General features: G+C 38.7%; 1 protein-coding gene across 1 annotated transcript in view; it reads right to left on the reverse strand.

Annotated features, from left to right (window-relative positions):
* Positions 1–27,646, reverse strand: part of SRGAP1 (SLIT-ROBO Rho GTPase activating protein 1) — a 189,778-nt gene that overhangs the window by 97,739 nt on the left and 64,393 nt on the right. The window contains exons 4-5 of the mRNA XM_036761289.1: positions 7,893–8,075; positions 7,298–7,426 (exon numbers count right to left, since the gene is read on the reverse strand). Coding sequence (XP_036617184.1) covers positions 7,298–7,426; positions 7,893–8,075 — 312 coding nt within the window. The remainder of the gene's footprint in view (positions 1–7,297; positions 7,427–7,892; positions 8,076–27,646) is intronic.

A 27,646-nucleotide genomic window follows, 5' to 3' on the forward strand; every position in this document is an offset into this window, starting at 1 on the left:
TCTAATGCACGTAAGAGAAAGAAGTTCAGAAGGAAAAATGGGTGACAGTTTTGAAAGTAACATGTAATGATTTAGACATAAAGGATGATACCATAAGCAAATTAGGAGATCAAAGAATAGTTTACCTGTCAGAACTATGAAGAAGGGAAGAATTTACGACCAAATAAGAGATAGAGAACATTATGAAATGCAAAACGGATAATTTTGATTACATTAAATTAAAAACGGTTTGCACAAACAAAACCAATGCAGTCAAGTTTAGAAAGAAAACAGCAAGCCAGGAAACAATTTTTGTGGCCAGTGTTTCTGATAAAGGCCCCATTTCTCAAATATATAGACAACTGAATCAAATTTATAAGAGCACAAGTCATTTCCTAATTGATAAATGGTCAAAGGATATGAACAGGCAGTTTTCAGATGAAGAAATTAAAGCTATCTATAGTTATATGAAAAAATGCTCTAAATCACTATTCATTAGAGCAATGCAAATTAAAGCAACTCTGAGGTGCCCACACCTCACACTTATCAGATTGGCTAGTATGACAAAAATGGATATGATAACATCCCTTGATATGATAAATGTTGGAGAAGATGTGGGAAAACTAGAAAACTAATAATGCTTTGTTGGTGGAGTTGTGAACTGATCCAACCATTCTGGAGAGCAACTTGGAACTATGCTCAAAGGGCTAAAACTGTGTATACCATTTGACTCAGCAATACCACTACTAGGTCTGTATCCCAAAGAGATTATAAAAAAGAGAAAAGTACCCACATGTACAAAAATATTTATAGCAGCTCTTTTTGTGGTGGCAAAGAACTGGAAATTGAGGGGATGCCCATCAATTGGAGAATGGCTAAATAAGTTGTGATGGAATACTATTGTGCTAGAAGAAATGATGAACAGGTGGATTTCAGAAAAACCTGGAAAGACTTACATGAACTGATGCTGAGTGAAGTAAGCAGAACCAGGAGAACATTGTACACAGTAACAGCAACATTGTGCATATGATAGATTTAGCTCTTCTCAGCAATACAACGATCCAAGACAATTCCAAAAGACTCATTATGGAAAATGCTAACCACATCCAGAGAGAGAACTATGGAGTCTGAACGCAGATCGAAGCAGACTATTTTGATATTTTTGTTTTTTTTTTCTTGTGGTTTTTCCCTTTTGTTCTAATTCTTCTTTCATAACATGACTAATGTGGAAATATGTTTAACATGATTGTCTATGTATAACCTATATCAGATTGCTTGTTGTCTTGGGGAGGAAGGAGGGAAGAGAGGGAGGGTGAAAAATTTGGAATGCAAAATCTTATAAAAACGAATGTTGAAAGCTATCATTACAGGTAACTGGAAAAAAAAATACTAGTAAGTGAAAAAAAGTAGCATGTACAAAAATGTAATTAAAAATGATCAACTCTGAAAGACTTAAGAACACTGATCAATGCACTTACCAACAATGATTCCAGAGTACTGATGAAAAAGAATGTTAGCCACTTCCTGAGAGAATAAGCTCAATATGTAGAATGAAACATATGTTTTTGGATATGGCCAACACTGGGATTTGTTTTGCTTGACTATGCCTATTTGTTACAAGGGTTTGATTTTTCCTTTTTTCTTTTCAAAGGAAAGAAGAGGGTGAAGAGAGAAAACAATGGTTTGTTAATTGAAAAATATTAATTGAAATTAACATGTTGGATTTATTGTGTATTTATATATTATGTATTAATAGGATATACATTATGTATGACTATATTATCTATTTATTTGTAATTTGTTATATATTTACTATAGGTTCATGGTTCCACATATAAGCCTATTTTTCTGGTCTACTTCATATATGGAAATATTAATTTCCTTTGGTACTTGTGAAGTTTGGATTTTTTGGGTAAGTTTTGGTTTTGTTTTTTTTTTTAAAGAAAGGATCATAGCTCTTTAGCCTAGATAAAGGAATACTTGGAATCTAGGGAGTAGAAGTAGGTGAGGAGAATATGATAGCTAAGGGTTTGAGAATTTTCATGTAAAAGAGAGATCAGAATGGTTCTACTGTGGCCCAGACTTCAGAACAAGGAGAAGGGTTAGAAATTGCCGAGAGGCCAGTGCCAGCCTGATGTAGAAAAAGACTACCTTTTAATTGGAGCCATCCAGTTCATTGGGCAGGGGATGGATGTCTGGTTTTCAAGGATTTTTTGCAGTGCTTTCCTGTTCTGGTCCAGGCTAGACCCACATGGGGCCCCAAGACACAGCTGCTCCTGCTTTCTGGCTAGGAACATGCCACCTCTCGCTTGGGCCTGCTATGAGGTCTTCCAGACATCTCTTAGCTCACAGCAATAGGGCAGGCCAGGCAGTTGAAGGTTATCCCTCCCCAGCTTCATTTAAGACTCAGCTCAAATTCCACCATTTATAGAAGGCTTTTTCTCTTCTCTCCCCCTCACCTTGTCTACCATATCTATATAACCATATATATATATATATCCCTCACCTTGTCTACCATATCTATATAACCATACACACACACACACACACACACACACACACACACACACACGTGTGTGTCTCTCTGTCTGTCTATCTATCTATATCCTGTATGTATAGATTTGTTTGTGTGTTGTCTTCCTCATTTCAACGTGAGTTCCTTGAGGGCAAAGCCTACATTTTTGCCCTTTTTTGTATTCCTAGGAGGGCCTGGAATATAGGAAGCACTTACATAAATGCTTTTTAGGACCAAATAAATACTTGTTAGGACCTCCAGGACCAGCCTTAAACCCTCTAATCATCTGGCTTCAAGATGAGAATTCAATGATACCCATTTCCCAGTGGTCAACATGCTGCTGTTTCCTTGTACTCTCCCCAGCTCAGTGATATGGAACCCCTGATTGACAGAGAATACGCTTCCCGCCCCCCCACACACTTTCCAACTCCAGCTGTATGCTCCCTCATTCATCAATCCTACATCCTCAATGTCCTACTCCATATTTGTCTACCTCTTCCACTGTGCTCTCTGGAATGCTTACTCCATAATTAATAAATTTTCTTTAATTTACACTATTTTCTGTCTTGCTCTATCTTCTAGCACTCACTAAGACCTTGTTCTCTTGGACTGACGCTACATTTCTGGCCATCATTTCTAGTTCTGGCTACATACCCTTTGATTCAGTTGCAATCACATAATTATAATCCTTGCTCTCCAGTGCCATTTCAAGACTTCCAAACAGCATCACTCAGCAGCCTTTCCCATCTCTGTCTCTTAGAATCCTTGGCATCTTTAAGACTCAGTTCATGTGTCATCTTCTGCACCAGGTCTGGCAAGAGTCCTCCCAGCAACAACTGACTTCCTCTCTAAGATTAACTTCCATTTATTCTGAATATATAACCTGTACATACCTAGATGTCCATGTTGTTTGCCCCATTAGACAGTAAGCTCCTTGAGGGAAGGAGCTACTTTTATTCCCCTTTGTATCTTTAGTATTTAACCCAGTGTGTGGCACATCATACTTGTTCAATAAATGTCCATTGACTGAATACCTCTGAAGTCCTGTCCAGCTCTACAATTCCCAGATGCTTTTATCACCCAAACAAATATCCTTCCAAAAGTTTCACCACAGCATATAGTTTAGACCTCAAACAGTTTCAATTTGGTCTTAAACATGTAGTTTCATTTGTAATATTTCATGCTTGGGATAGGGCTAATCATATGGTGACTATATAAAACTGAATTGAATTAAGAATCAAGATTTATTGAAAACCAATTCCAACAGACACACAGCAACTTATTTTTAAAAAAAGAAAACAAAATGGCCCCCTCAAGTTGTACTCAAATTTATGCATTTTCTTGTTCTGAGATATTATTTAGGGTTACTGACTTTTTTTTTAATACCCAAGGAGCAACTCATTTCATAACTCTGAATAAAACTCTCCATATCAGTGAATAAAGGGGGACAGGACAGGATGGACGGAAATATAGTTAATCTTTTACAACATGACTGTTATGGAAGGGCTTTCCATAATGATACACGTGTGGCCTATGTTGAATTGCTTGCCTTCTTAAGGAGGGTGGGTGGGGAGGGAAGATGGGAGAAAATTTGGAACTCAAAGTTCTAAAAACAAATGCTCAAAAAAAAAGGTTTTTTTACATGCAACTGGGAAATAAGATATACAAGCAATGGGGTATAGAAATCTATCTTGCCCTATAAGTAAGGGGAAAGGGGATAAGGGGGAGGAGTGGGGTGACAGAAGGAAGGGCAGACTGGGGAAAGGGGCAATCAGAATATATGTTATCTTGGGGAAGGAGGAGGGAAGAAATGGGGAGAAAATTTGTAACTCAAAATCTTGTGGAAATCAATGTTGAAAACTAAAAAAATACTAAATAAAGAAATAAAGACAAAAAAACTCTCCATATATGACTATAAAGTGTCCATAGATACTACTTCATATCTAATTCTTTCCAATTTGCCTACATTATGAGATAATATGTACAGCCAAACCTCACTAATTAGAATTAATGATAGGTAGGTTCTGTCTGAATCACTTAACCATCTTTTATCATATAATATCTAAAAGGAAGGTATTTTTATTACTTTAAAAGTATACACAAGAAATATAACCAGGGTAGCTAAGTATTATCTGGTGAAGGTCCTTAGGAAGTCATTTTAGTGAATAGATGAGAGTCAAAATTAGGATATCATTTGTTTATCTGTAAATGTGTGCATGCGTATCTAAAATTCTGAAATATTTTAAATATTGCCATTACAGTTTTGTTTAAAGAATAAGCATATCCAACATGATATTACCCTGATCAATGTCATCTTTTGATAATATCATTAATACTTTATTACCAAACTCCAATGTAATATCTGGAAACGTTATTAGGCTAACACAATTTGGTTTGTCTATGATGATCTGAGTTAGCATTTGAACTCCAGTGATGTTAATTCTCCTCAGCCCCCTATAATATTGTTTCATCCAACATCATGTTTTCATAGTAACCAGTTGATGACATAGGATGAAATATGTCTGTATTAATTTGCACTCCGAAAAAGAAAAAGGATGTGTTATTCAAAGGCTAGCTCAAGTCCATTTGTTGTCTGAATTCCAATCTGTGGAAGGATGGCTTCTTACATAAAATTTTTAATGATCTTCATCTTGTTGATATCTCTACGGCCTATACTGGTCTGGAGAACTATAACTGAGACAGTAAAATTTGCTCAGTTTTGAGTTATTTTTAAAAAAATTCATAATATGGGAGAGGGAAACTCCCTCTAATACGGGTGAGTACTTTCTCTGCAACTGTAATCCTAGAGAGTTGTGTAGTGACTTGCCCGGAGTGGCACAGCTAGTAAGTACAGGAAGCAGCAATCGAACTCAGGTCTTTCAGGCTCTGAGGCCAGCTCTCTATCCACCATGCCATGCTATCTCTTAACTAAAATATATGAACATAAACATCAGCAAATGCTTTTAAAGGTGATGATCAAGAGAATATTTAAAGTAAACTAAATCTGTGGTAAAATTTAGTTATTTTCCCCTCTAATCATTAACTAAAAGTCAACTTATCCTAAACTAAAAGGTTAGACTGTCCCTTCATTTTATTTCCTATTTAATTTGGCTTTTAAAAAATATAGTTTATATGTAAACAGTTTTATTCTACATTTTGACTTGCCTGATAGGAGAATATCCTCTCTTGTTTTGGCAGCAATTTTCCAATGAAGCTCACCTTAAAACGTATTTTACTACATGGTCATAAAAGATTCTCAAAAGGGACAGAAAAAGCATTGGATTCATGAAATCTATGTTTGAATCCTGGCTCTGCCATCTGCCATTCAGCAAGTCACTCTCCATCTGTAGGCCTCAGTTTCCTCATCTGTAAAATGGAGGGGGTGGACTCCTTAATATCTAGAGGCAGGTAGGGGGTACAGAAGATGGAGTGATGGACCTGGCTCATAAAGACCGGAGTACAAATACAAATCAGACATGCATTAGCGGTGTGACCCATAGGCAAGTGACTTAATCTCTGTTTCAGTCTGCCCATCTGAAAAATGGGGATAATTATAATACATACTTCTAGGGTTGTTGTGAGGTTCAAAGAAGATAATATTTGTAAACCATAAATGCTATATGTTAGCTATTGTTATAATAGTTGTAATAATAATAATAATCTAAGGTCCCTTCCAGTTCTATGTTACACACTTTCAAATACCAAGGAACTTGTTTCTTTTTTCTACCAAAATGAGTCGAACTTGATGATGTATTTAGGATCAAAAGTATTATGTAAATTGAATTCCTATATTATAAGCCGCCATTTCAATGTCCATTGCAATCCACTGCTTCCTTTAAAAGTAACAACCCACCACTCAACATCAACTTCTTTCAATACGGAAGCGTTCCAGCTAATTGTGAAAACGCTTCATTGGAACAATCTTGCATTTAAGGCGAAAATGAAACACAGAACCCAACTTTGCCTAATTTCATTTATATAAAAATTTTAATTTATATACTTCGCAGACTCTTCCATTAAAGCTTGAGTCTTCAACTAAATTCCAGAAAAAAAAAAACGTATTAAGCACCCATTATGTACAAAACACTGCACCCCGTGGGATAAGTGCTATAGATATAAAGATGAGAAACAACTGCTCTTGCCATAAAGAAACTGAAAATCCAACGGGGGAACACGTCCTGTACACATCGACTTTCTCATCTATACCGCGGGAATTACAATAGCATCCGCCTCCCAGGGGTGTTGAGGGGGTAGAAAGAAACAATATTTGTAAGGCACTTTGGAAACTTTAAAGTGGTATTGAAACACTATTATTAATATTGTTGCTGCTGTCAAAGTTCCTTCCAACTCTGAAATTCTGCTATTTTATGACTAAGATCCCTTCTAGCCCTAAATCCTATAATTCAGTCTTTTATCTTACCTCCACTTGCCAGGGGTGGGTAAACCTTTCACTGCCAGTAAGTGAGGGAAGACTCTTTGAAGGTGGCATGTTGGCTGAAGCCAACATATGGTTGGTAGTGGTAACTACTGCCATCATGGTGGGATGTTATTATCACCTAAGCACTCTATTTCATTTTATAGGCTAATGGAGCATTTTCCCTTCAATTATTTTATTTCATCGATCAAAACATTTCCTAATCAACAGCCCTTCCTTTGCTGCTCTTTAAAGGTGTCTGCCTTCCTTTCCAGCACAACCAGAAACTCACAACAGTACAACAGGAAAAAAAATAAAATAGGCAACTGAAACTTTGTTTCTTCCATTCTGATTAAATATGAGAAATATATAAAATTCTAAATACTTACATCGATTAAATCCGAGAGGTCATGGATATAATACTTGAACACGGAGGCATTCGTTGCTTCTAGGGTTAGGAGATATTCATTTCGTGCTTTGATGGATTTTAATTTATTCTCCGAATACTTTGCCTGTCGCTGTGAATGAAGATATAGGAACTGAAGATGAAAACAAAATTGCAGCTTTTTTTTTTGAAGACAGAAAAATCCCTAGGAATTTTTATTAACCTAAACTGTATATCTAATATGTACAAATGCCTCAAAGTATTTAGAGAAAAGAACATTTCAAATTTGATTTATGGCAAGCCCACATTACCCTGACAACTGGGAATAACAGCTACACAGCTGGCCACAGGCCCGTGTGCAATGAAAACCTCTTAATTAATTTTCAAGTTCTCTACATCTGGAATGAAATATTTTATATTCAACACAAAATGATGTCCAGCTGCTATTACATGATTTTTATGTTTCTAAAACAATTATCTCCTCTTGAGAGTAGAGCTTCAAAATAAAGCCCAAACATGTTCATCTTAGTTACTGCCTCAATGCCTTTTTGGACTCACAGATTTTCCATTGGAGCAGGTCTCAATTCTTTGTGACTTACCTTCTCTTTCATTTTCTCAATCTTCTTCACAGAACTCCTCCTCTGATGTCTCTCTTCTAGTCGAATGTGAAAGACTGGGTCCCCGGATCGTCCAATTTGTTTTTCTTCCTGTTTTTCTGCTTCTTTTAATTTGCTCTCTGCGCTGATACTTTCTGCATGATACATGTGGTATGTTTTCATGACCTATGGGGAAAAGGAAGCCAGAGAATGGTGAAAACATGGCTGTGATTTAAATAGTGTATGACATTAGCAAGAAAACTCATTAACAATAAGAACAAAAAAAAAATCACTATTTTGAAGCAATCATATTTGTATAGATAGTTAAAAATCTCATTTTGAGATAATATTGGAGGAAGCCAGTCTATATTAGTCCTAAACAAATAAATGAATAAATGACTAGAAAAAAAGTGCTTAAATTATTCCTGGGTCCAGACCTGTAATTGGATCCATGTATTTGAGAAAATCTTTCCACTAAGGCAGCTAAATGACACACTGGATTGAATGCTGAGCTTGGAATAAGGAACACCTGAATTCAAACTGAGCCTCAGACACTTCCTGGCTGTGTGGTCTGAGTAGGTCACTTAAACTTTGTCTTTCTCAGTTCCCCCAATTATAGAATGGGGATGATAATAGCACCTGCCTCCCAGTGTTGTGAGGATCAAATGAGATATTTGAAAAGTTCTCAGTATTGTACCTGGCATACAGTAGGTGCTGTATAAATGTTAGCTATCATTATTATTGTGTTATTATTATTAATCTAACCCAGCAACCCTTCTGAAACTTTGGATTAGAGATTAAGAGTATGAAGGAACACCTTTTAAAGGTGTTCTAGTCCAACTCTCAATTTAGAGATGAGGCACCTGAGACTTACGGAGATTAAGTGACTGCCCAAGGTCACAGAGGTGTAAGTGAAAAAGCCTGAATTTGACCTCAAGTCCAGCAACTTCAAGTCCACTGTGCCACATAGTTTGTCAGGAGTCACTTGGGTAATCAAAGAGCTGGTATTAACCAGAGGCTTATATTATATACAATCTTTGTGATTCCACAAGAATGGCTCAATATACACTACACCACAAAGTCTTTGAAACCACTGAATATCACCTCCTACCTCTCTGATTGCCTCTTCTCTGTCTCCTGCAATAGCTCATTATCCATATCATACCTCATGACTGTTGCCCTCAATATCTCATTATCCATATCATACCCCATGATTGTCACCCTCAATAGCTCATTATCCGTATCATACACGTCCGAAAAGTGGGTGTTACTCAAGGCTCCATCCAGAGACCTCTCTCTACACATTCTTTTAGTGACTTCATTTTCTTCAATGGACTTAATTATTATCTTTATGCCAGTGACTCATGGATCTCTTTATCTAAGTTCAGACTCTCCCCTGATCTTCAGTGCCCCATCACCAACTGTTTACTAGACATTTAGAACTGGATGTCCTGGAGATATCTCAAATTCAACGCATCCAAAATAAAACACATTATCTTTCACCACACTCTCCTTGAGAACAGGGATGGTTTTATTCTTTGTATTCCTTATCCACAGCCACTGAACCAGTGCCTGGAATGTGTAGGTGCTCGCTGTCTTGTTAATTGACTGATTGAAATGTAGTTTGCTACTCTGAATTATATACAGTAACAAGAGTTAAGCTCACATCTTGTCCAGTACAGCACTTTACGTATATCAGTCCTTTAAATCTAGTTTTTTTCTTAATTAAAAGAAACTAGAATTGGAAAAATAAAAAAACCAACCCAGGTTTTGATTTTCTTTTTAATTAGGGGTGGGTTTGGGGCTCCCAGAGATGATTGTCAAATTTTCAATTTGAGCATTAAACATTGGAAACTGGCAAATGTTACAAATCAGGGCTTGTTTTGTTGATTGTCTAGATGTAAAAAATATGATGTAAGATGTAGATCAAGTTTAAAAGTGTACAGTGTTGGGTTTTTTTGAAAGTTAGTTATTAAATATTGACCAGCATAATTCAGAAGGGAGAGAGAAGAAAAAAAAAATATTTGTTAATTGAAAAATAAAATGTGATAATTTAATTTTTTTTAAAGAGAAAAATCTACCTAGAAGGAGAATACTTTGGGAACTAGCTAAGACTGATTAATTTACTACATTAATGCTAATTATGACCACTGATGTTAACTGAGGAACATGAAAATGCTTGAAAACAGTATTTTCTTAAGTTTAAACATTCCTCCCTCCCAATTTCATTCACATTACTAATTTACTTGGTCACTCTTTTCTTCTTAGTCGCTGGAAAGGTAAATTTCATGCCAGTTTGTCTCTGATTTGCCACAAATTCCAAATGAATCGAAAACCTCATTAATTTAATTATATTACATAAGATTCTGCTTGTCAAAATGCCTTAGTATTTTACTTGAACAAATACTGTGCAAATATTCGGGGGAAACAAAGTTCTAGGACTTTAATGAGTTTGGAACCTTGAAGTTTCATTTCCTTGTCTATCATTCAGGCGAAGGTTTTTTCTCCCACTTACAGCCATTAGGCTCAGATTGGGAAAAAAAAAATCACAAGGGAAAGATTAGCATTTATATATACTGCACTGCTTCATGTGTTCATCATTATAAGGAGTTTGACCAGCTAAACAAATTCAAAATCTCCAATACTGTGTCTACATAGTAGCCACCCCTATGGTAATCTGTTTCTCCAAACACAGCTAGGCTGGAATTTGGAAAACTGATAAACAGAGCATTGTTGAGACTCAATCCTTCTCTATCTTGGTAGAAAACTAGCCTCAGCCTTGCTCAGTGGGCACAGCCTTTCAGCAAGAAGACCAGCTCATCTCCAGCCCACAATGAGGGATCAGGGGCCTATGGGCAGAGTTTCGATGCTGAACATTTATGGAAGAAATACTGACCATAAAGATCTCAGAATGTGTCAATAAAAAATACCAAAATGCTTCCTCATTATCTTAGGTTAAGTAAGAAAATAAGATTTTCCTCCTCTCCTCAGTTTCAGTTAAGTAAGAAAATAATATTTTCCTTCTCTCCTCAGTTTCAGTTCTAGAAAAGAGAGGAAGGAGAGTTAATTTAATAATCATCTAAGTCTCTGAAAACCACAACCAAACAAAAACTTAGGCTACTGTATTTCAGTGTCATAAAAGAAAACTGCCCAGAGCTATGAGAGGCAGAGGTTAGAGTGAAATCAGAAAAAACGAAAATTCCCAGGCATGCCATAGCTGAAATCCTGAGCCTTCTTATCAATGACAAAATACTGCAAGGAGCCAGAAAGAAAGAATTCAAGCAACAAAAAACATGTCAAAATAGACAAGACTTGTTTGGTGCTACTGACAAAAAGGAGGGAAAATCTTCCGATATTCCAAAAGGCAAAAGATAAAGACTTAAAACCAAGAATAATTTACCCTGAATATAATCCTACAAGAGAAAAAAAATGGAATTTTAATATAAGAGAACTTTCAAGCACTTGCATTTATATAGAACTTTAAACAAAGCACTTTTTATATATTAACACATTTGCTCTTCCCAACAAAGCCTTGGAAGTAGGTGCTGTTATATCCATTTTACAGATGAGGAAACTGAGGCATTGGGAAATTAAGGGATTTTTTTCTTAGGGTCACTCTACCAGTAAGTATCTGAGGCAAGGATTAAACTCATCAGGTCTTCCTGACTCCAAATCCTTCGCTCTATCCACTATGTCCCTTAGCTGGTGAAGAGGAGGGCAGAGTAGATACCTGGAAAGGTAAATACATTTGACCAGCTAGAAGAGGCTAGACAATGATGACATGATTATAGTCTAATAGACGAGAGAGATAAATATTCCTTTAGAATCTTACTGTCTTCAAGGCTTACATAGGAAGTCAAATTCGGTGTGTCCCAAAAGTGTTAGTACAGTTTTTAAGCTTTAATAACTTCAGAAATGTAAATGCTAAAAACTTACTAGGACAGTTATTTAAAATTTTAAAATATTGATATGTCTCTTACTAAAATTCAATACAACTGCTGCGGTCTAGGGGTCTTGGGAACCCTGAAATGCAAGGGCCAAGGATGTGGGTCTGCCTAGAAAGGATTTGACCACTCAAGCCTTCTTTCAGTCCAAGCGGTTTATTAAAACACTGGTTGGGGTGAATGAGATTCCTAGAGAGTCTGTACCTGTGGTAGGGATAGGACTGACCTTTTTTTTTCTTCATAGGGAAATAGATTTGGATGGGAACAAGGAGTGGCAAATAGCCTGGAGTGATCCAGAGGCAACAGAGAAGGGGTCTAGATGGGAATAAGGGGTGGGAAGTAGCCTGGGCTGGTCCAGAGGTAACAGACAATGAAGGGCTGGGATGGGTCAGAGGTAACAGAGAATGAAGGGTTGGGCTGGGTGGAGACACAATGAAAGGACAGTTGAAAGGCATATTGAGTAAATAGGTGGGGATGTGTGGGAAAGTTCAGGAGCTGGGTTGCATTTTTGGGGCCCAGGTCCTATGCCTAGTCACAACCACTATTTTGTGCCAGAGTGAAAGGATTACATTTGCAATCCTAGACGTAAGGTCATAGAAAATGACAAGTTTTGATGTATTCACCACACAGACAAGTGTCTAAATCAGGATGTCAGAGAAGGTAAGGATAAAAATAAACACAGAAAAGAAAAACAGGGAAAATGTATTGTGTTTAAAGAAAACATAAGACAAAGAAATAATATCATTACATATGTATCTATTGCAATGGCATCTAAACATTTAAATTAAAAGTGAATTGAATTACCAGGAGAAAGAGACGGCAAAACTATAAACATTGAGGAGGGCAGCTAGGTGGTGCAGTGAGTAGACCCCTGGAGTCAGGAGGACCTGAGTTCAAATCCAGCCTCACACACTTACTAGCTGTGGGATCTTGGGCAAGTCATCTAACTCCAACTGCTCTGCCTTCCCCCCTCCAAAAAAAAAAAACCAAAAACTATAATCATTGGGGATCTCCCTGGGGGCTTTCAGACCTAGTCAAATTGAACAAAAGACAAACAAGAAAGAAATTGAGGACCCAAACAGAATTTTAGAAAGATTAGATATAATAATCTCAGCAAATTATTGAATAGGAATAAAAAGGAGTATGAATATTTCTCAGGTTTATGCGATACTTATAAAAACTTGAGGACCGGCTGGGTTGCATAAAACCTCTTAAATACAGAAAAGCCCATGTCTAAAATCACCCCATTTGAATGCAAATTCCTTGAGAGTAGGGACAATATATTAATTTACCTTTGTATTTCCCCAATTCCTAATACAATTCATTTAAACATAGTTGGAGCTTAATAAATGATTATTGAATAAGACTGAGTAGAATTCCCAAAAATAAATATTAAGAAGTATATTGTAGCAATGAAAGATTGTACTTTCTCCTTCCTTTTTAAAAAAGTCCTTCAAATGTTTTCAAATTCAATTCAACTAAATTCAAACAACATTTATTGAACAGAGACTGGCTTTGCCTATCTCTGTATCCCTGTTGCTTAGTGCAATGCCTGGCATATAGTAGGCACTTAATAAATGCACGTTACCTTTGACCTGATTTGACTAAATATCTACTATGTCTCAGATAGAGGAAAAGTCTAAAAAGATAAAAAATGACACTGCCACTGCCCTCAAGGAACAAAAATCCAGTAAGACTGAGCAAATAAATAGGAAAAATCTAATGGCATAAAGGAAAACAGAGGTATAGTTAATAATAGTATTGTTACTTGGTTGGACTTCGGAAGACTTGGGTTTGAATTCTTCCTGACACTTACTAGCTCTATGTCTTTATGCAAAACATTTAATCTCTGTGAGCTTCAATCTCTTCCTCTGTAAAACAAGGATAATAATAGCTTTCATTCCTACTGAAGTACGTCTTTAAAAAAAAAAGAGGAGAGATTACTTCCAAATTTGGAGGCTGTTTTTCAGTTGTGTCCTATTCTTTGTGACAAAGTTTGAGTGTTTTCTTGGCAAAGATATTGGAGTGGTCTGCCATTTTCTTCTCCAGCTCATTTTATAGATCAGGAAACTGAGGTAAATAGGATTAAATGACTTGCCCGGGGTTACGCAGTTAGTAAATGTTTGAGGCCACATTTGAACTCACAAAGATGAGTCTTTCTGACTCCAGGCTTGGTACTCTATCCATAATACCACCTAGTTGCCTTTACTTTAGAGGTGGGGTTTGAATGTTTAGAGGGGAATGAAGTAATGAATACTGCACATGGAGTCAGTGGACCTGGGATCAAGTCTTGACTCTGCCACTTACTGTTCATGTGACTTTGGGCAAGTCACTTCCTGTCTGGTTCTCAGTTTTCTTGGCTATAAAATGGGGGAGTTTCCCTATACGATCCCTTGTAGCTCCTATAAATCAGAGAAGGCTTTTGGGAAGATCCAGGTCATTGAATGGGCAATGCAAGGGAAGCATTTCAACAAGCATGGAGGACATGGGAGATGGAGAGCATTAAAGCAAAGAGAGGAGCTAATAACCCAATTTGTCTGGAATTTAGAGTGTGTAGAGGGGAGCAGAGTGAAACACTTTTGGAAAGGTGGGCTGGGACCTTAAATTCCAAGTTAAGGAATTTTAAACTTATTCTACAGGATACCACTAAAAGGTTTCCTCTCTCTCTCTCTCTCTCTCTCTCTCTCTCTCTCTCTCCCACCCCCACCCCCCGTAGTTGGGGTGGTCAGTACTGGGGTTTGAAAAGGTTATTTTGGCAACTGTGACCCTGACTACTTTCATGACCTTGGATAATTCTCTTCATTCACCTGGGCCTTCATTTCTTCATTTGTAGAATAAAGAGATTGCATTAGAAAGAGCTCTAAGGTGCCATTTGATTCTAATCATCTCTACTGGCAAGAGCCCAGGGATTTGGAGTCATTGGACAGAGACCTTCCCCTAAAAGGTACCCTAGAAAATGGGGTCAAAAGCACCGGCTCTCTCATGCTAGTGAGAGAGAATGTAATTGAGGCTGAAACTGGAAACAGCAGCAGCTGCTTCTGGGCCAAGTGTAACTTGGAAGGTTATCTGTCCTAAGCGAGCAGTAATCAGACCCAGCCAGGGAAAGTTGGGTCTGCTACTCAAGTTCAAAAGAAAAACAAAACAGCATTAGGAAGCTAAAGAGCAGCTGGGAAATGAGAAGGGACTTACCCAGCAGCTGGGCAAATAGCACAGGTCAAATGACCCTTCCGTACATACACCTTGCATTTCTAGGCTGGGTTCTATTGCCCTAAGTAGAGAATAAATCCACATGCCATCTGGGTCCTGGTTCCAGAAACTTTTATAAAATTAACAAAATGAAACACACACCTTAGCAGGAAAACAAACTGGCTTTTCTTTTTCTCTTTTCTTTTCTTTCCCCTCCCTCCCTTCCTTCCTTCTTTGCCATTTGTATTCCTCCAAGTAACAGGCAGGAGAAGTAAGAGGAAGGTTGGGAAGTGAAGAAATTTGACTGTCATTAGAACGGTAGAGAAGGGAGTATACAGTTGATTTAAATGACCTGCTCCTTTATAGTCCCCAAGCATCTTTATTTTAAAGGATATAATAGAGAAAGAAGCCTAGTTTAAATCCAAGGACTGAGCATAGCATAGCCATGACATTAAGTCATACCCATGGCATAAGCTAGAAAGACTGAGTGTAGGCATAGCAATGGATCAAGTCAGGTGTTTCAAGGTCAGAGGGGCTGATCACCAAAATTCAATTTAATTTAATTTGAAGAGCATTTCTTTATGTGCCAGGAGGCAGTGTAGTAGCTAGGTGTGGCAGTAGATAGAATGCTGAGCCTGAAGTCAGGAACACTCATCTTCCTGAGTTCAAATCTTTTTTTTTTTAAACTATATGCATACAATCATATTAGACTTATTTCCACATTAGTCATGTTGTGAAAGAAGAATCAGAACAAAAGGTAAAAACAGATGAGAAAGAAAAAAACAAAAAAGTGAAAATGGTATGCTTCAATCTGCATTCAGACTCCATACTTCCCTCTCTGGATGTGGTTAGCATGTCACATCATGAGTCTTTTGGAATTGTCTTAGATCACTGCATTGCTGAGAAGATCTAAGTCTATCAAAGTTGGTCATCAAACAATGTTGCTGCTACTGTGTACAATGTCCTGAGGTAAAATCTAATCTCAGACACTTACTAGCTGTGTGACCCTGTGCAAGTCACTGAACCCTGTTTGCCTCCATTTCCTCATCTGTAAAATGAGCTGCAGAAGGAAACAGCAAACCACTCCAGTAGCTTTGCCAAGAAAACCTTGAATGGGGTCACCAAGAGTTGGACGTGACTGAAAAACAGCAGGGTGAACAGAGATCCATCATCAAAGCTGGGAAGATCTTGGTTCGAGTCTACTGTGTAACCCTGGGCAAGGCTAGGTAAACTCTCAATGCTGCAGGCAACTTTCTAAGGCTATAGGTGGCAGCAAAGGTGCCAACCTTCATTGATAGAGTGAATTTCCTCACCTGGTGAGTTCCCTATGTCAATTAAATTGCTGGCCCAGTCCTGATGTTCATTCCTATCCCTATTATGTGCCAGGCACTGGGATACAAAGACAAAAATTAAACAATCCTTGCCCTAAGGGAGCTTACATTCTCCTGGAGGAATAACATGCACACAGAAAAGTGAATACAAAATAATGGGGAGAAGGGGGCACTAACTATTGGGGGAATCAGCAGGGGCCTCTTGTGGGAGGTGATGCCTTGAAGGGAATTAGGGATGCTAGGAAGCAGGAGTAGGGAGACTTCTCCAGCAGATGATAAATGCCTCTGGCTAGAACAACTGAATATTCCTTTGGTAGAGTCTCAAAATCCTCTAAAGCACTGATTAGATAGCCTTTGTTATTTCTCAGTCCCACAACTAAAGACAAAGCAAGGGAACTCAATGAGTGAGTCCAACAAAAAACAGAGGATGATAATAACATTCTATTATGACAGATTAAAATTTGCATTGGTGAAGTGAAGACCCATACCAATGAAATCAGAAATGTCTGAACTAATGGGACCACAGAGAATACCTGAACTACTATCAACCTGCCCTCTAGGCCGCTGTGCTATGATACAGTAGAAAGAATACTGGATATGGGGTTGGGAGATTTGGGTTGGAATCCCAACTTTAGTAGCTGTGTGACCTTGGGCAAATCACTTAACCAATGTGAACTTCAATTTTGTCTCCCATAGAACAGATATTTGAGCTACTTACCCTCATGGGGTTGTTGTGAAGATTTAATGAGAAGTGCTTTGTAAAATTTAATACACTACATAAAGATGAGTCTGACCCAGTATTGCTGTTTTGATGGGGACAGTCTGGGTGGAAAGTGAAAGCTTTGTGGGCCTAGTCTACCTGTCTATAGCAAGGGAGAAGACAAAACAGAGAAATTATCCTAGTAGGTGCTGGCTGTTAGCTGACTGACAAATCAATGGCTCCTTCCTATGGTTCGTTCCAATTGTTTCATCCAGTTAGATGCTATTTGGTGATAAAGGATTTGCACTGTTCAGTCCAAAGATGATTTAGTATTTAACCTATGATCTTTACTATTCTCTGAAATGTCAACAATGTGGAATAAATGTACTTAAAAATTTGGAAGGAAAAAATGCTGAAAGCTTTTCAAGCACCCTAATTACAGATAATGCATGCAGGCCTGCAAACTGCATGGTTTAAAATGCAAACTGGTGACTAGAAGTTAAATGTGCTTTGTATTTAAAATAAAACAGAAGACATCTTTTTTTTTCCAGAGGAATAAAAAGGAATCTTTTGTTTTTAAATGTGGATTTTGAGTACTTTTTTTTTTTTAACAGGGTAGAGGTGTGGCTTGAGGCTGGACTAGAAATTTCATCCATAGAGGGATGACCTTTCCCTGTCTCCCGTTAGGTGTGGTATTACCAAAGCCAGCAGCCATCTATCCACTACCCCAAGTTGCCTCTCTTTGCATATATATTGCAAATAAAATAACTTCTACACCAGCTTAATACCAAACACAATCCTTTGCATACCAAATGATAAAGGATGGAAACATCTAGTTAAATTTCACTGACAAATGACAAATAGATGTCTTCTTCATCTCCAGTCTGCATTATTAAAAATTTCCACAACCATTTGAGATGAAAAAGAAAGAAACAATCTTAAAAGTCTATTATTATCCTCTGTTTTCCATTGCACTCACTCATTGAGTTCCCTTGCTTTGTCTTTAGTTGTGGGACTGAGAAATAACAGCCCTTTAGAAGATTCTGAGAATCTACCAAAGGAATATTTTAATTTTATCTTTTCTTTTTCTTACCTAAAGTCTTCTAGTTCTCCACAAGAAGTCCTCCTCCCATGCCTCATTTTTGCATCAACACAAACCTGGGCTCTCAGTGATGATGCTACTGAAGCACAAATTCTGTCAGGTCCTACCCAAGGTGGGGAGGCTTCAAACACGGGCCTAGCAATGCAATGTATTCCCCATAAATGGGATCAATCAAACAAACAAACAAACAAGCATTTGTTAAGCTCCTGCTATATGATGATGGGGCAATGGGACCCCTAAAAAGCCCAGAACTTTCCCCCCAAGGTGTTTCACCTGAGGCATCTGGCCCATCCTAGGCTACCTAGATACTCAATAGTCCTTTTAACTGTCCTTTCACTGTGACTCTCTGACTCAGCTCAGACCACTTAACTCCTTTCATTGTGTGCACTTGAACCACCCCAGGCCTTTTACCACTACTTAACCCGATCTATACCCTTTCTCTGTTGCCCCAGGCCACCCCAGGCTACTTATCACTCCTTAATGCCATCCAGATCTTCTCACAGTCTTTTCAAGTACCAATATTACCCCAGTTAAATTGTGCAGATTCCCTAAGCCCACTCCTATTGGCATCACAATAGCACATTTACTAGGAATCTTGCCCACCATACTGGTGTTATAATTAACTTCACCACTTTTACTAAAAGGAGGCTAGAGTGGTCAAATTCTTTCAAGGCAGACCCCCTCTACCTTTTCATTTTGGGGTTCCCAGCACCCCAAACTGCAACAATGCCAAGTACTGGGCAATATGACAAAAATCAAACCTGCCCCTGTCTTCAAGGGGCCTACATTTTATGAGCCATTAGATGGTAATTAAGAAAAATTTTGGCCATAGCAACTGATGAAATGATAAACCAGAGAAATCAATTGCTCAAAAATTTTCTTTATTCTCTAAATCAGTGTAAGGGGCACCCACATTTTAAAAAAACTTACATCTTCTGGAATACTGATAGGTATATATGACATGTTTTTCAACAAAATTTACAGGATCATAGATTTAGAGCTAAAAGAGACCTCAGAAATCAAGTTTAATTTCCTCCTCTTATGATGGGTTGTCATTGTTCCTTGTTTGTCCTTCCATTCTCAAAGAGGACCATGACTTCAGGAATGTGAGGTCATGACTTGTGAGCTCATTGGATTTAAGTGAGGGAGGGCTGTGCAAAGCCACCAACATCACTTTCTCCTTTGGAGCCATCTAGGTCCAGTGGCAAGATATAGATCAGGCCCACTAGATATGGCTTTGAATGCAGTGGGAGATCTTGGCCTTTTTAAAACTAAGGTCTTTCCTAGGTCTCAGTTTGACAGAGGCAATGCCCATTAAGTGATGAAGGCTAGGCAAGAAATGAGGCAAAGAATGGCCTCTTTTACCTAGTCAAAAACAAAACCAAAAAAACAAAATCAATCTGGGAGGGGAGGACTCTCAGGGTTTCTGGCCAAAAACAGAAATAATTTCTATTTGCACTCACTCTGAGTCACCATAGCCCAAACAATGACCAAGTGAGGTTGGGCTGGGATCTATTGTTGGCCAATCAATGAGAGTCCAAGTGATTTGAATTTAAGGCATGATATCAAAAGATATCAAGCCTGTAAACCCCAAGATCTCTAGTGAGGTTTCAGTGATCAGAGACCTTTCGGGCAGAGCATCCATAGGGAAGGGTATGATTCCATATATGGACAGAGAAAGAGGAGAGAGGGAAGGAAAGAGGGAGGAGAGGGAAAGAAGAAGGAAGGAAGGTTTAAACCAAGTCCCAAAAATCACACAGGTGTTAATCAACAGGAAGACTTTAATTCAAATCCTTTGATTTCAAAGTCAGGACCCTTGCCATGAGGGCCATGGATCATTAGGCCTTGGAGATCATCTAATACAATTCCCTTAATTTATAGATGAGGAAATGAAGGCCTACAACAATGAAATAATTTACTCAAGGTCACACAAATAGCCAGTATCACAATGGGGAATTGAACCAGGCCTTCAGACTGCAAGGTTAATGTTCTTTTCATCATATCAAGGTTGAACTTTCAAAAATAAGTTATTATAAACATGAAAGAGGGGAAAATCAGCATAATTGACTCATATATTGAAAAAGTTTGAAAATATGTGCAATGTACAATACTTGTGGACCTCACATCTCTGCAAAGGGTTGGGGTAAGGGTGTCTACTCATGTCTCTTCTTTTGAGCTATGATTTTTTGTTGTTTTTCAGTCATTTCAGTCATGTCTGACTCTTTGTGACCCCATCTGGAGTCTTCTTGTCAGCGATACTGAAATAATCTGCCATTTCCTTCTCCAGCTCATTTTACAGATGAGAAAACTGAGGCAAACATGGTGAAGTGACTTGCTCAGGGTCACACAGTCAGAAAGTGTCTGAGGCCAGATTTAAACTTAGGAGATAAGTTTTCCTGACTCTAGGCCCAGCACTCTAGTCACTGTGCCATTCCAATTTTTTTCTTCTTTAAAAAAAAAAAAATTGTTACATGGGAAGGCTTTCTTGGAGGGTTAAGAGAGGGACACTGGGGGAAATTTTGGTGATCCATTAATAATAATAAAAAAATTCTTTTAAAAGAAAAAAAAACAATCCCTTCCCACTAAGAAAAAAAGATTCTGCATCAAATCTCAATATCCTAGTCTAGACTTTAGTAATCACGTTTGGAGAGTCTTCCTTTATTCTAATCTAAATTCTTCATCCTGCCTTGTTAACTCACTTACTCTTCTACATTTAAGTCCTCATGGACTTGAAGACTGTTATAAAGGTTGTATACATAGGGCTACTGACTTGATCAGGCAACTGTTTTGGCTGGAGATAATCACACATTTCCTTAAGCCTTTCCTGGGCTAATTAAACATCATATATAATTTCCATCATAGCCATATCCTCTGACTCTAACTCATTCAACTAAAAACGCATTTATTAGGCATCTACTAAGTGTCGAGCATTGTGCTGGGTGCTGGTGAAACAGAGACAAAAGTGAATATAGTTGCTACCCTCAAATACCTTACATTCTACTGGGCAGGAGGGGAATGATGTATATAAAAGCAAATAATAAAACTTTTCTTCCAAGGGAAAATCAAGGTAATTTTTGGAAAAAATGGGAGGAAATGTTAACAATTCACATATTGAACCATTGGGCTAGAAGATCAGTGATTAAAAATGCTTCTTACTGCCTGAAAGGAGGTGATGTATGTAAAACAAGACATTGTGTTTTTGGAAATGGCCAATGAGGGAATTTATTTTGCTTGACTATGCGTATTTGTCACACACACACACACACACACAAAGGAGTCATAATATTGCCTGATCCTCCTCTCAAGATACCAAAAAGCGGTGCTATGTACATTTCAGTTTCTAAGCTTTTCTAAAATTGCTTTTTTTGTTTTTTCCCCCCTGAGCTTTTGAGTAATTTATTTTTTTTTTAAATTCAACCTAGTAACTGTCAAAATAAAGAGAAAATGAAGGAGGATCCCAAAGGCTTAGACCTTATTATTACTGAGAAGAAGCAACCAAGAAAACACCAATAACTACTGACTCGTATGCCTCCTTTCCCATTGCTTCCAAATCTTTATAAGAGTAATCAATATGCTTATCAGTGGTGTCTTTGATGAAAGTCTGAGAAGAGAATAGGTCTGCTTTAGCAAACAATATTCTAAAGCAGAGCATTTTTGCAGTCACACAACTGAGTGAAAGGTAGAATTCCACTATACTTATTGGTACTGATTATAAAAGAGTAAGTTGATTTATTAAAACAAGATGCCATCTCTTCCACTAAGCTGTCTTCCATACATGTAAAAGCAATACAAGAGTCTGTCACCCTTCCTCACAGTCTTATCGCCACTCTCCCCCCTCTGACACACACATTGTGTGACTCACACAATGGCTGTGTGACCCTGCACAAACTCACTTTCCTTTTCCTTCAAGGTCAAGCTCAAGTATCACCTCCTCCATGCAGCCTTCTCTGATCACAACTTCAGAGCTTGAAGGTGTGGGGCATTAGAGGCCAGCCAATCCAACCCTCCTCTCATCACTTGGGCAACTCTCAAGGGACAGAGTGATGAACCGGAGGTGCTGGATTTGGGCTTCAAATCCCAGCCAGCACTAACCCTTAGCTAGATAACCTTGGACAAGTTATTCAACCCCAGTCAACCTCAGCTCTCTCATCCTTAAAATGAGGGGGGACAGACTAGGTAGTTTCTAAGATCCTTCCCAGCCCTATCTCTAATATCCTGTGTTCCCATTTTAATCATCACTTTTCACCTAGACTTTTAAAACAGCATCCTAAGTGGGTTTCCTACAGCCTCCCTCTCTCTCTACTTTTTTTTTTTAAGCCACAGCCCTTCTTATCTTCCTAGTACACTACTCCAATCATATCACCTGCCTGCCCAAAAAATTTTAGGAGCTTCCTAGTAATGAAGCCTCCTTGGTCTGGCATTCAAGGTTTTCAACAATCTGGGTCCAATTTATCTTTCTGGTCTTATTTCCAACACCTCCTCCTTTCACACTTTATGTCCTAGCCAAATTGTACTATTCATTATTATTCACAGTGATCTTGCCCTTTCTTGCCTCTGCCATTTTCCCTCCTTTGGTCCTTTCTTAAGGTCCCTCAAAGGACCCAAAGGACAGCATGCTTGGCTATTCCTTCTGGCTAAGCAGTGGTTTCCCAAGACACCAAGGCAATCCTGGGCCAAGTTCCTTGTGCCCCAGGAAGTTTGCTCTAAAAGATGCCTGGCTCCATCAGCTGTCTGCCTCATCCCGAGCCTCCTAAGTGCTGCCTTCTCTGCCTGTTGACTCTAGCCTTTCCACTTAGTCTGAGCTGTCCCCATGGGCTATAGTGGATCTGCAAGCTTATACCACAAAGAACCTGAGAAACAACCATATATGTTGGTGTGCAGAGGTCCCTTGTTCATGTGAATGCTGCATTGTAGAGGGGAGTTAGTGAGCTTCATCTCTGATGAGAAACTAAGCAGCAGTGCCTTTGGAAAGCACTGAGCTATGGGGCCAGGGCGGCTGTCCAGTTTTCTCTGGGATGACTCCTTTCACTAGGAAGTTGGGTTATGATTGAGAAATAAAATGGAGACAAGAAGAAACCTTTGGGTTTTCCCAGCTGCTTCTTCCTGAGATCCAGGCTGGCAGAAGTATCTTTGAAAAGAAGAGGCATAATCTTGAGGGCAGAGCCAAGATGGCTGAATAAGGCAGCAACCCAGCTGAACTCTCCCAACATTCCCCTCCAAATAACTTTAAAATAACTCCTCAAATCAAGTTTTGAAGCAGCAGAGTCAAGAAAAGGTTAGAGTAAGACAGTTTTTTTTCCAGCCTAAGACAACTTAGGAAGTTGACAGGAGAGGCCTATGACACCCAGGTAGGAGTCTGCCCAAAGAGAAGGAGCAGCAGCAGCAGCACAAGCAGTGGGCCTTGTAGGTGGCTTCTCAAGTACACTTCTGGAGCTTTTTAATCCCAGAAGACAGTAAGCAGGTTGGACAGCTGGTTGGAAAGACATTACAAATGAACTTTTGTTGACATTGGGTGCAGCTGGCACTAATTGGCAACTCTACTATTGCCCATACCTAGCTCTGGGGCACAGGTACAGGAGTGCTTGTGGTTGGTAACAAGCAAGCTGGGGACCTGGGCACAGTTCCAGGACCAAGATGGATACTAGAACTTTTGTCTACAGGGGAGCAGGAGCTGGGTAAAGACCAGGAGAGCAGTGGCCACACTTCTTCCCAGATCACATCACCTTGAAAGAACCAAAAAATTTGCAGACTCCCAGAATTAGCTCTGAAAATAGCAGCACAAAAAAGCCTGAAGCTTGGCACAGTACTTCCCCATCCCTAGGTGAGGAGAGCCCAACTTTAACATAAAGTTCAAAGTCAAGAAATAGGCTGGAAAAATGAGCAAACAACAACAAAAAGAATTTGACCATAAAAAGCTTCTATGGTAGCAGGGAAAATCAAGACATAAACTCAGAAGACAGTAATTTGAAAATAGCTACAAGCAAAGCCACAAAGAAAAATAGTAATTGGACTCAAGGCCATAAATAATTGAAGAACGAGATAAGAATGATAGAGGAAAAATTGTGAAAAGAAATGAAAGTGATGCAAGAAAATTATGAAAAGAGAATTAACAACTTGGTAAAAGGGGCACAAAAAGTACTGAAGAAAATGATACCTAAAAAAGCAACAACAGATTTGGCCTAATGGAAAAAGAGGCAGAAAAATTCACTGAAGAAAAGAATTTCTTTAAAAAGAAGAATAGGCCGAATGACAAAGGAGGTACAAAAATTCTCTTTAAGAAAAGAATTCCTTAAAAAGCAGAAGTGGTCAAATACAAAAAGATGTACAAAAGCTCACTGAAGAAAATAATTCCTTAAAAATTAGAATGGGGCAAGCAGAAGCTAATGATTCCATGAGACTTTTTAAGAAACAATAAAACAAAGTCAAAGAATGAAAAAAATAGAAGAAAATGTGAAATATCTCATTGGAAAAACAACTGACCTGGAAAATAATACTTAGGAGAGATAATTAAGAATTATTATATTGCCTAAAAGCCATGACAAAAAAAAGAGCCTGGGGTGGAGCCAAGATGGTGGCTGGAGAGGAGGGACTTGCTTAAGCTCCTCCCCAGGTCCCTCCAAACACCCATTAAAAAATGGCTCTGAACAAATTCTAGAATGGCAGAACCCATGAAATAGCAGAAGGAAGCAGGGTTCCAGCCCAGGACAGCCTGGGTAAGGTCTATTGCACGAAACTGGGAGCAGAGTGAAGCAGAGCCCAGCGTGGGGCCACGCCCAGACCAACCAGACTGGGAGCTGGGCGGAACAGGCCCTAGCGCCCTGAATCAGTGAGCTGTGGCAGTTACCAGACTTCTCAACCTACAAACACCAAAGACAACAGCGAAGGTTAGTGGGAAAAGCTGCTGGGATAGGGTGAAAAGAGTGTGTGGTCGGCCCTAGCCCTGGGGGCTGTGGAGGTGGTGCAGCTCTGAGGCTGCTTCCAGAGCTCCAGCTGCAGTTGCTTCAGGCCCCAGGCCCACCTGGTGGGAAGAATTAAGTGGCAAATTAGATCTGGAGTGCAAAGCCTGCTTTGCCCTGCCAGGATCTGGGCCGCAATCCTGATTGGAATTCTTGGGGGAGAAGGAGCACTAGTGTGGCAGAGCTTGTTGTGTAGAAGTAGCTCTGAAAATAGCAGCACAGCCCCAAAAGGTTTGGACAAAGTACTCTCTACTCTACCAGAAACTGTACCCCCAATGAAAAACTCAAGGATCAAGTAGTTGGCTAGGAACATCAACAGGGAGAGAAAACAGACTCAGACTTTGGAATCTTTCTTTGGTGACAAAGAAGACCAAAACATACAGCCAGAAGAAGTCAACAAACTCAAAGAGCCTACATCAAAAGCCTCCAAGAAAAACATGAACTGGTCTCAGGCCAGGGAAGAGCTCAAAAAGGATTTGGAAAAGCAAGTTAGAGAAGTAGAGGAAAAATTGGGAAGAGAAATGAGAGTGATGCAAGAAAACCATGAAAAACAAGTCAATGACTTGCTAAAGGAGACCCCCTCAAAAATACTGAAGAAAATAACATCTTAAAAATAGACTAAGTCAAATGGCAAAAGAGCTCTAAAAAGCCAATGAGGAGAAGAATGCCTTGAAAGGCAGAATTAGCCAAATGGAAAAGGAGGTCCAAAAGAACACTGAAGAAAATACTACCTTAAAAATTAGATTGGAGCAAGTAGAAGCTAGTGACTTTAGGAGAAATCAAGATATTCTAAAACAGAACCAAAGGAATAAAAAAATGGAATACAATGTGAAATATCTCATTGGAAAAACCACTGACCTGGAAAATAGATCCAGGAGAGATCATTTAAAAATTATTGGACTACCTGAAAACCATGATCAAAAAAAAGAGCTTGGATATCATCTTTCAAGAAATTACCAAGGAAAACTGCCCTGATATTCTAGAGCCAGAGGGTAAAACAGAAACTGAAAGAATCCACAGATCGGCTCCTCAAAAAGATCCCAAAAAGAAAACTCCTAGGAATATTGTTGCCAAATTCCAGAGCTCCCAGATCAAGGAGAAAATACTGCAAGCAGCCAGAAAGAAACAATTTGAGTATTGTGGAAACACAATCAGAATAACACAAGATATAGCAGCTTCCACATTAAGGGATCAAAGGGCTTGGAATATGATATTCCAGAGGTCAATGGAGCTAGGATTAAAACCAAGAATCACCTACCCAGCAAAACTGAGTAATAACGCTCCAAGGTAAAATATGGATTTTCAATAAAATGGAGGACTTTCAAGCTTTCCCAGGGAAAAGACCAGAGCTGAATAGAAAATTTGACTTTCAAACACAAGAATCAAGAGAAGCATGAAAAGGTAAACAAGAAAGAGAAATCATAAGGGACTTACTGAAGTGGAACTGTTTTCCTTACATTCCTACATGGCAAGATGATGTGTGTAATTCATGAGACCTCAGTATTAGGACAGCTGAAGGGAATATACATATATATATATATATATATATATATATATATATATATATATATATATATATATATATATATATATATATATATATATAGACAGAGGGCATGGGGTGAGTTGAATATGAAAGGATGATATCTAAAAAAATAAAATAAAATTAAGGGATGAGAGAGGAATATATTGAGAGAGGGAGAAAGGGAGAGATAGAATGGGGTAAATTATCTCACACAAGAGTGGCAAGAAAAAGCAGTTTTGTTGGGAGAGGAGAGGGGCAGGTGAGGGGGAATGAGTGAATCTTGCTCTCACTGGATTTGACTTGAGGAGGGAATAACATACACACTCAATTGGGTTTCTTGCCCCACAGGAAAGGAGGAGGAAGGGGATAAAAAGGGGGGGGGATGATAGAAGGGAGAGCAGATAGGGGGAGGAGGTAATCAAAAGCAAACACTTTTGAAAAGGGACAGGGTCAAGGGAGAAAATTAAACAAAGGGGGACAGGATAGGAGGGAGCAAAATATAATTAGTCTCTCACAACATGAGTACTGTGGAAGGGTTTTGTGTAATGATACCTGTGTGACCTATGTTGAATTGCTTGCCTTTTTAGGGAGGGTGGGTGGGGAGAGAAGAAGGGAGAGAATTTGGAACTCAAAGTTTTAAAAGCAGATGTTCAAAAAAAAGTTGTTTTTGCATGCAACTAGGAAATAAGATACACAGGCAATGGGGCATAGAAATCTATCTTGCCCCACAAGAAAGTAAGGGAAAAGGGGTTGGGGGCGGGGAGTGGGGTGACAGAAGGGAGGGCTGACAGGAGAGCGGGGCAATCAGAATATATGCCGTCTGGGAATGGGGGGGAGGGTAGAAATGGGGAGAAAATTTGTAATTCAGAATCTTGTGGAAATCAATGCTGAAAACTAAAAATATTAAATAAATAATAAAATAAAAAATGGAAAAAAAAGAGCGTAGACATCCCTATTTCAAGAAAAATTGCCCCAATATCTTAGATCCAGAGGGTAAAATAGAAATTGAAAGA

This window comes from Trichosurus vulpecula, chromosome 5 (genome assembly GCF_011100635.1).
Source record: "Trichosurus vulpecula isolate mTriVul1 chromosome 5, mTriVul1.pri, whole genome shotgun sequence".
Lineage (NCBI taxonomy): Eukaryota > Metazoa > Chordata > Mammalia > Diprotodontia > Phalangeridae > Trichosurus > Trichosurus vulpecula.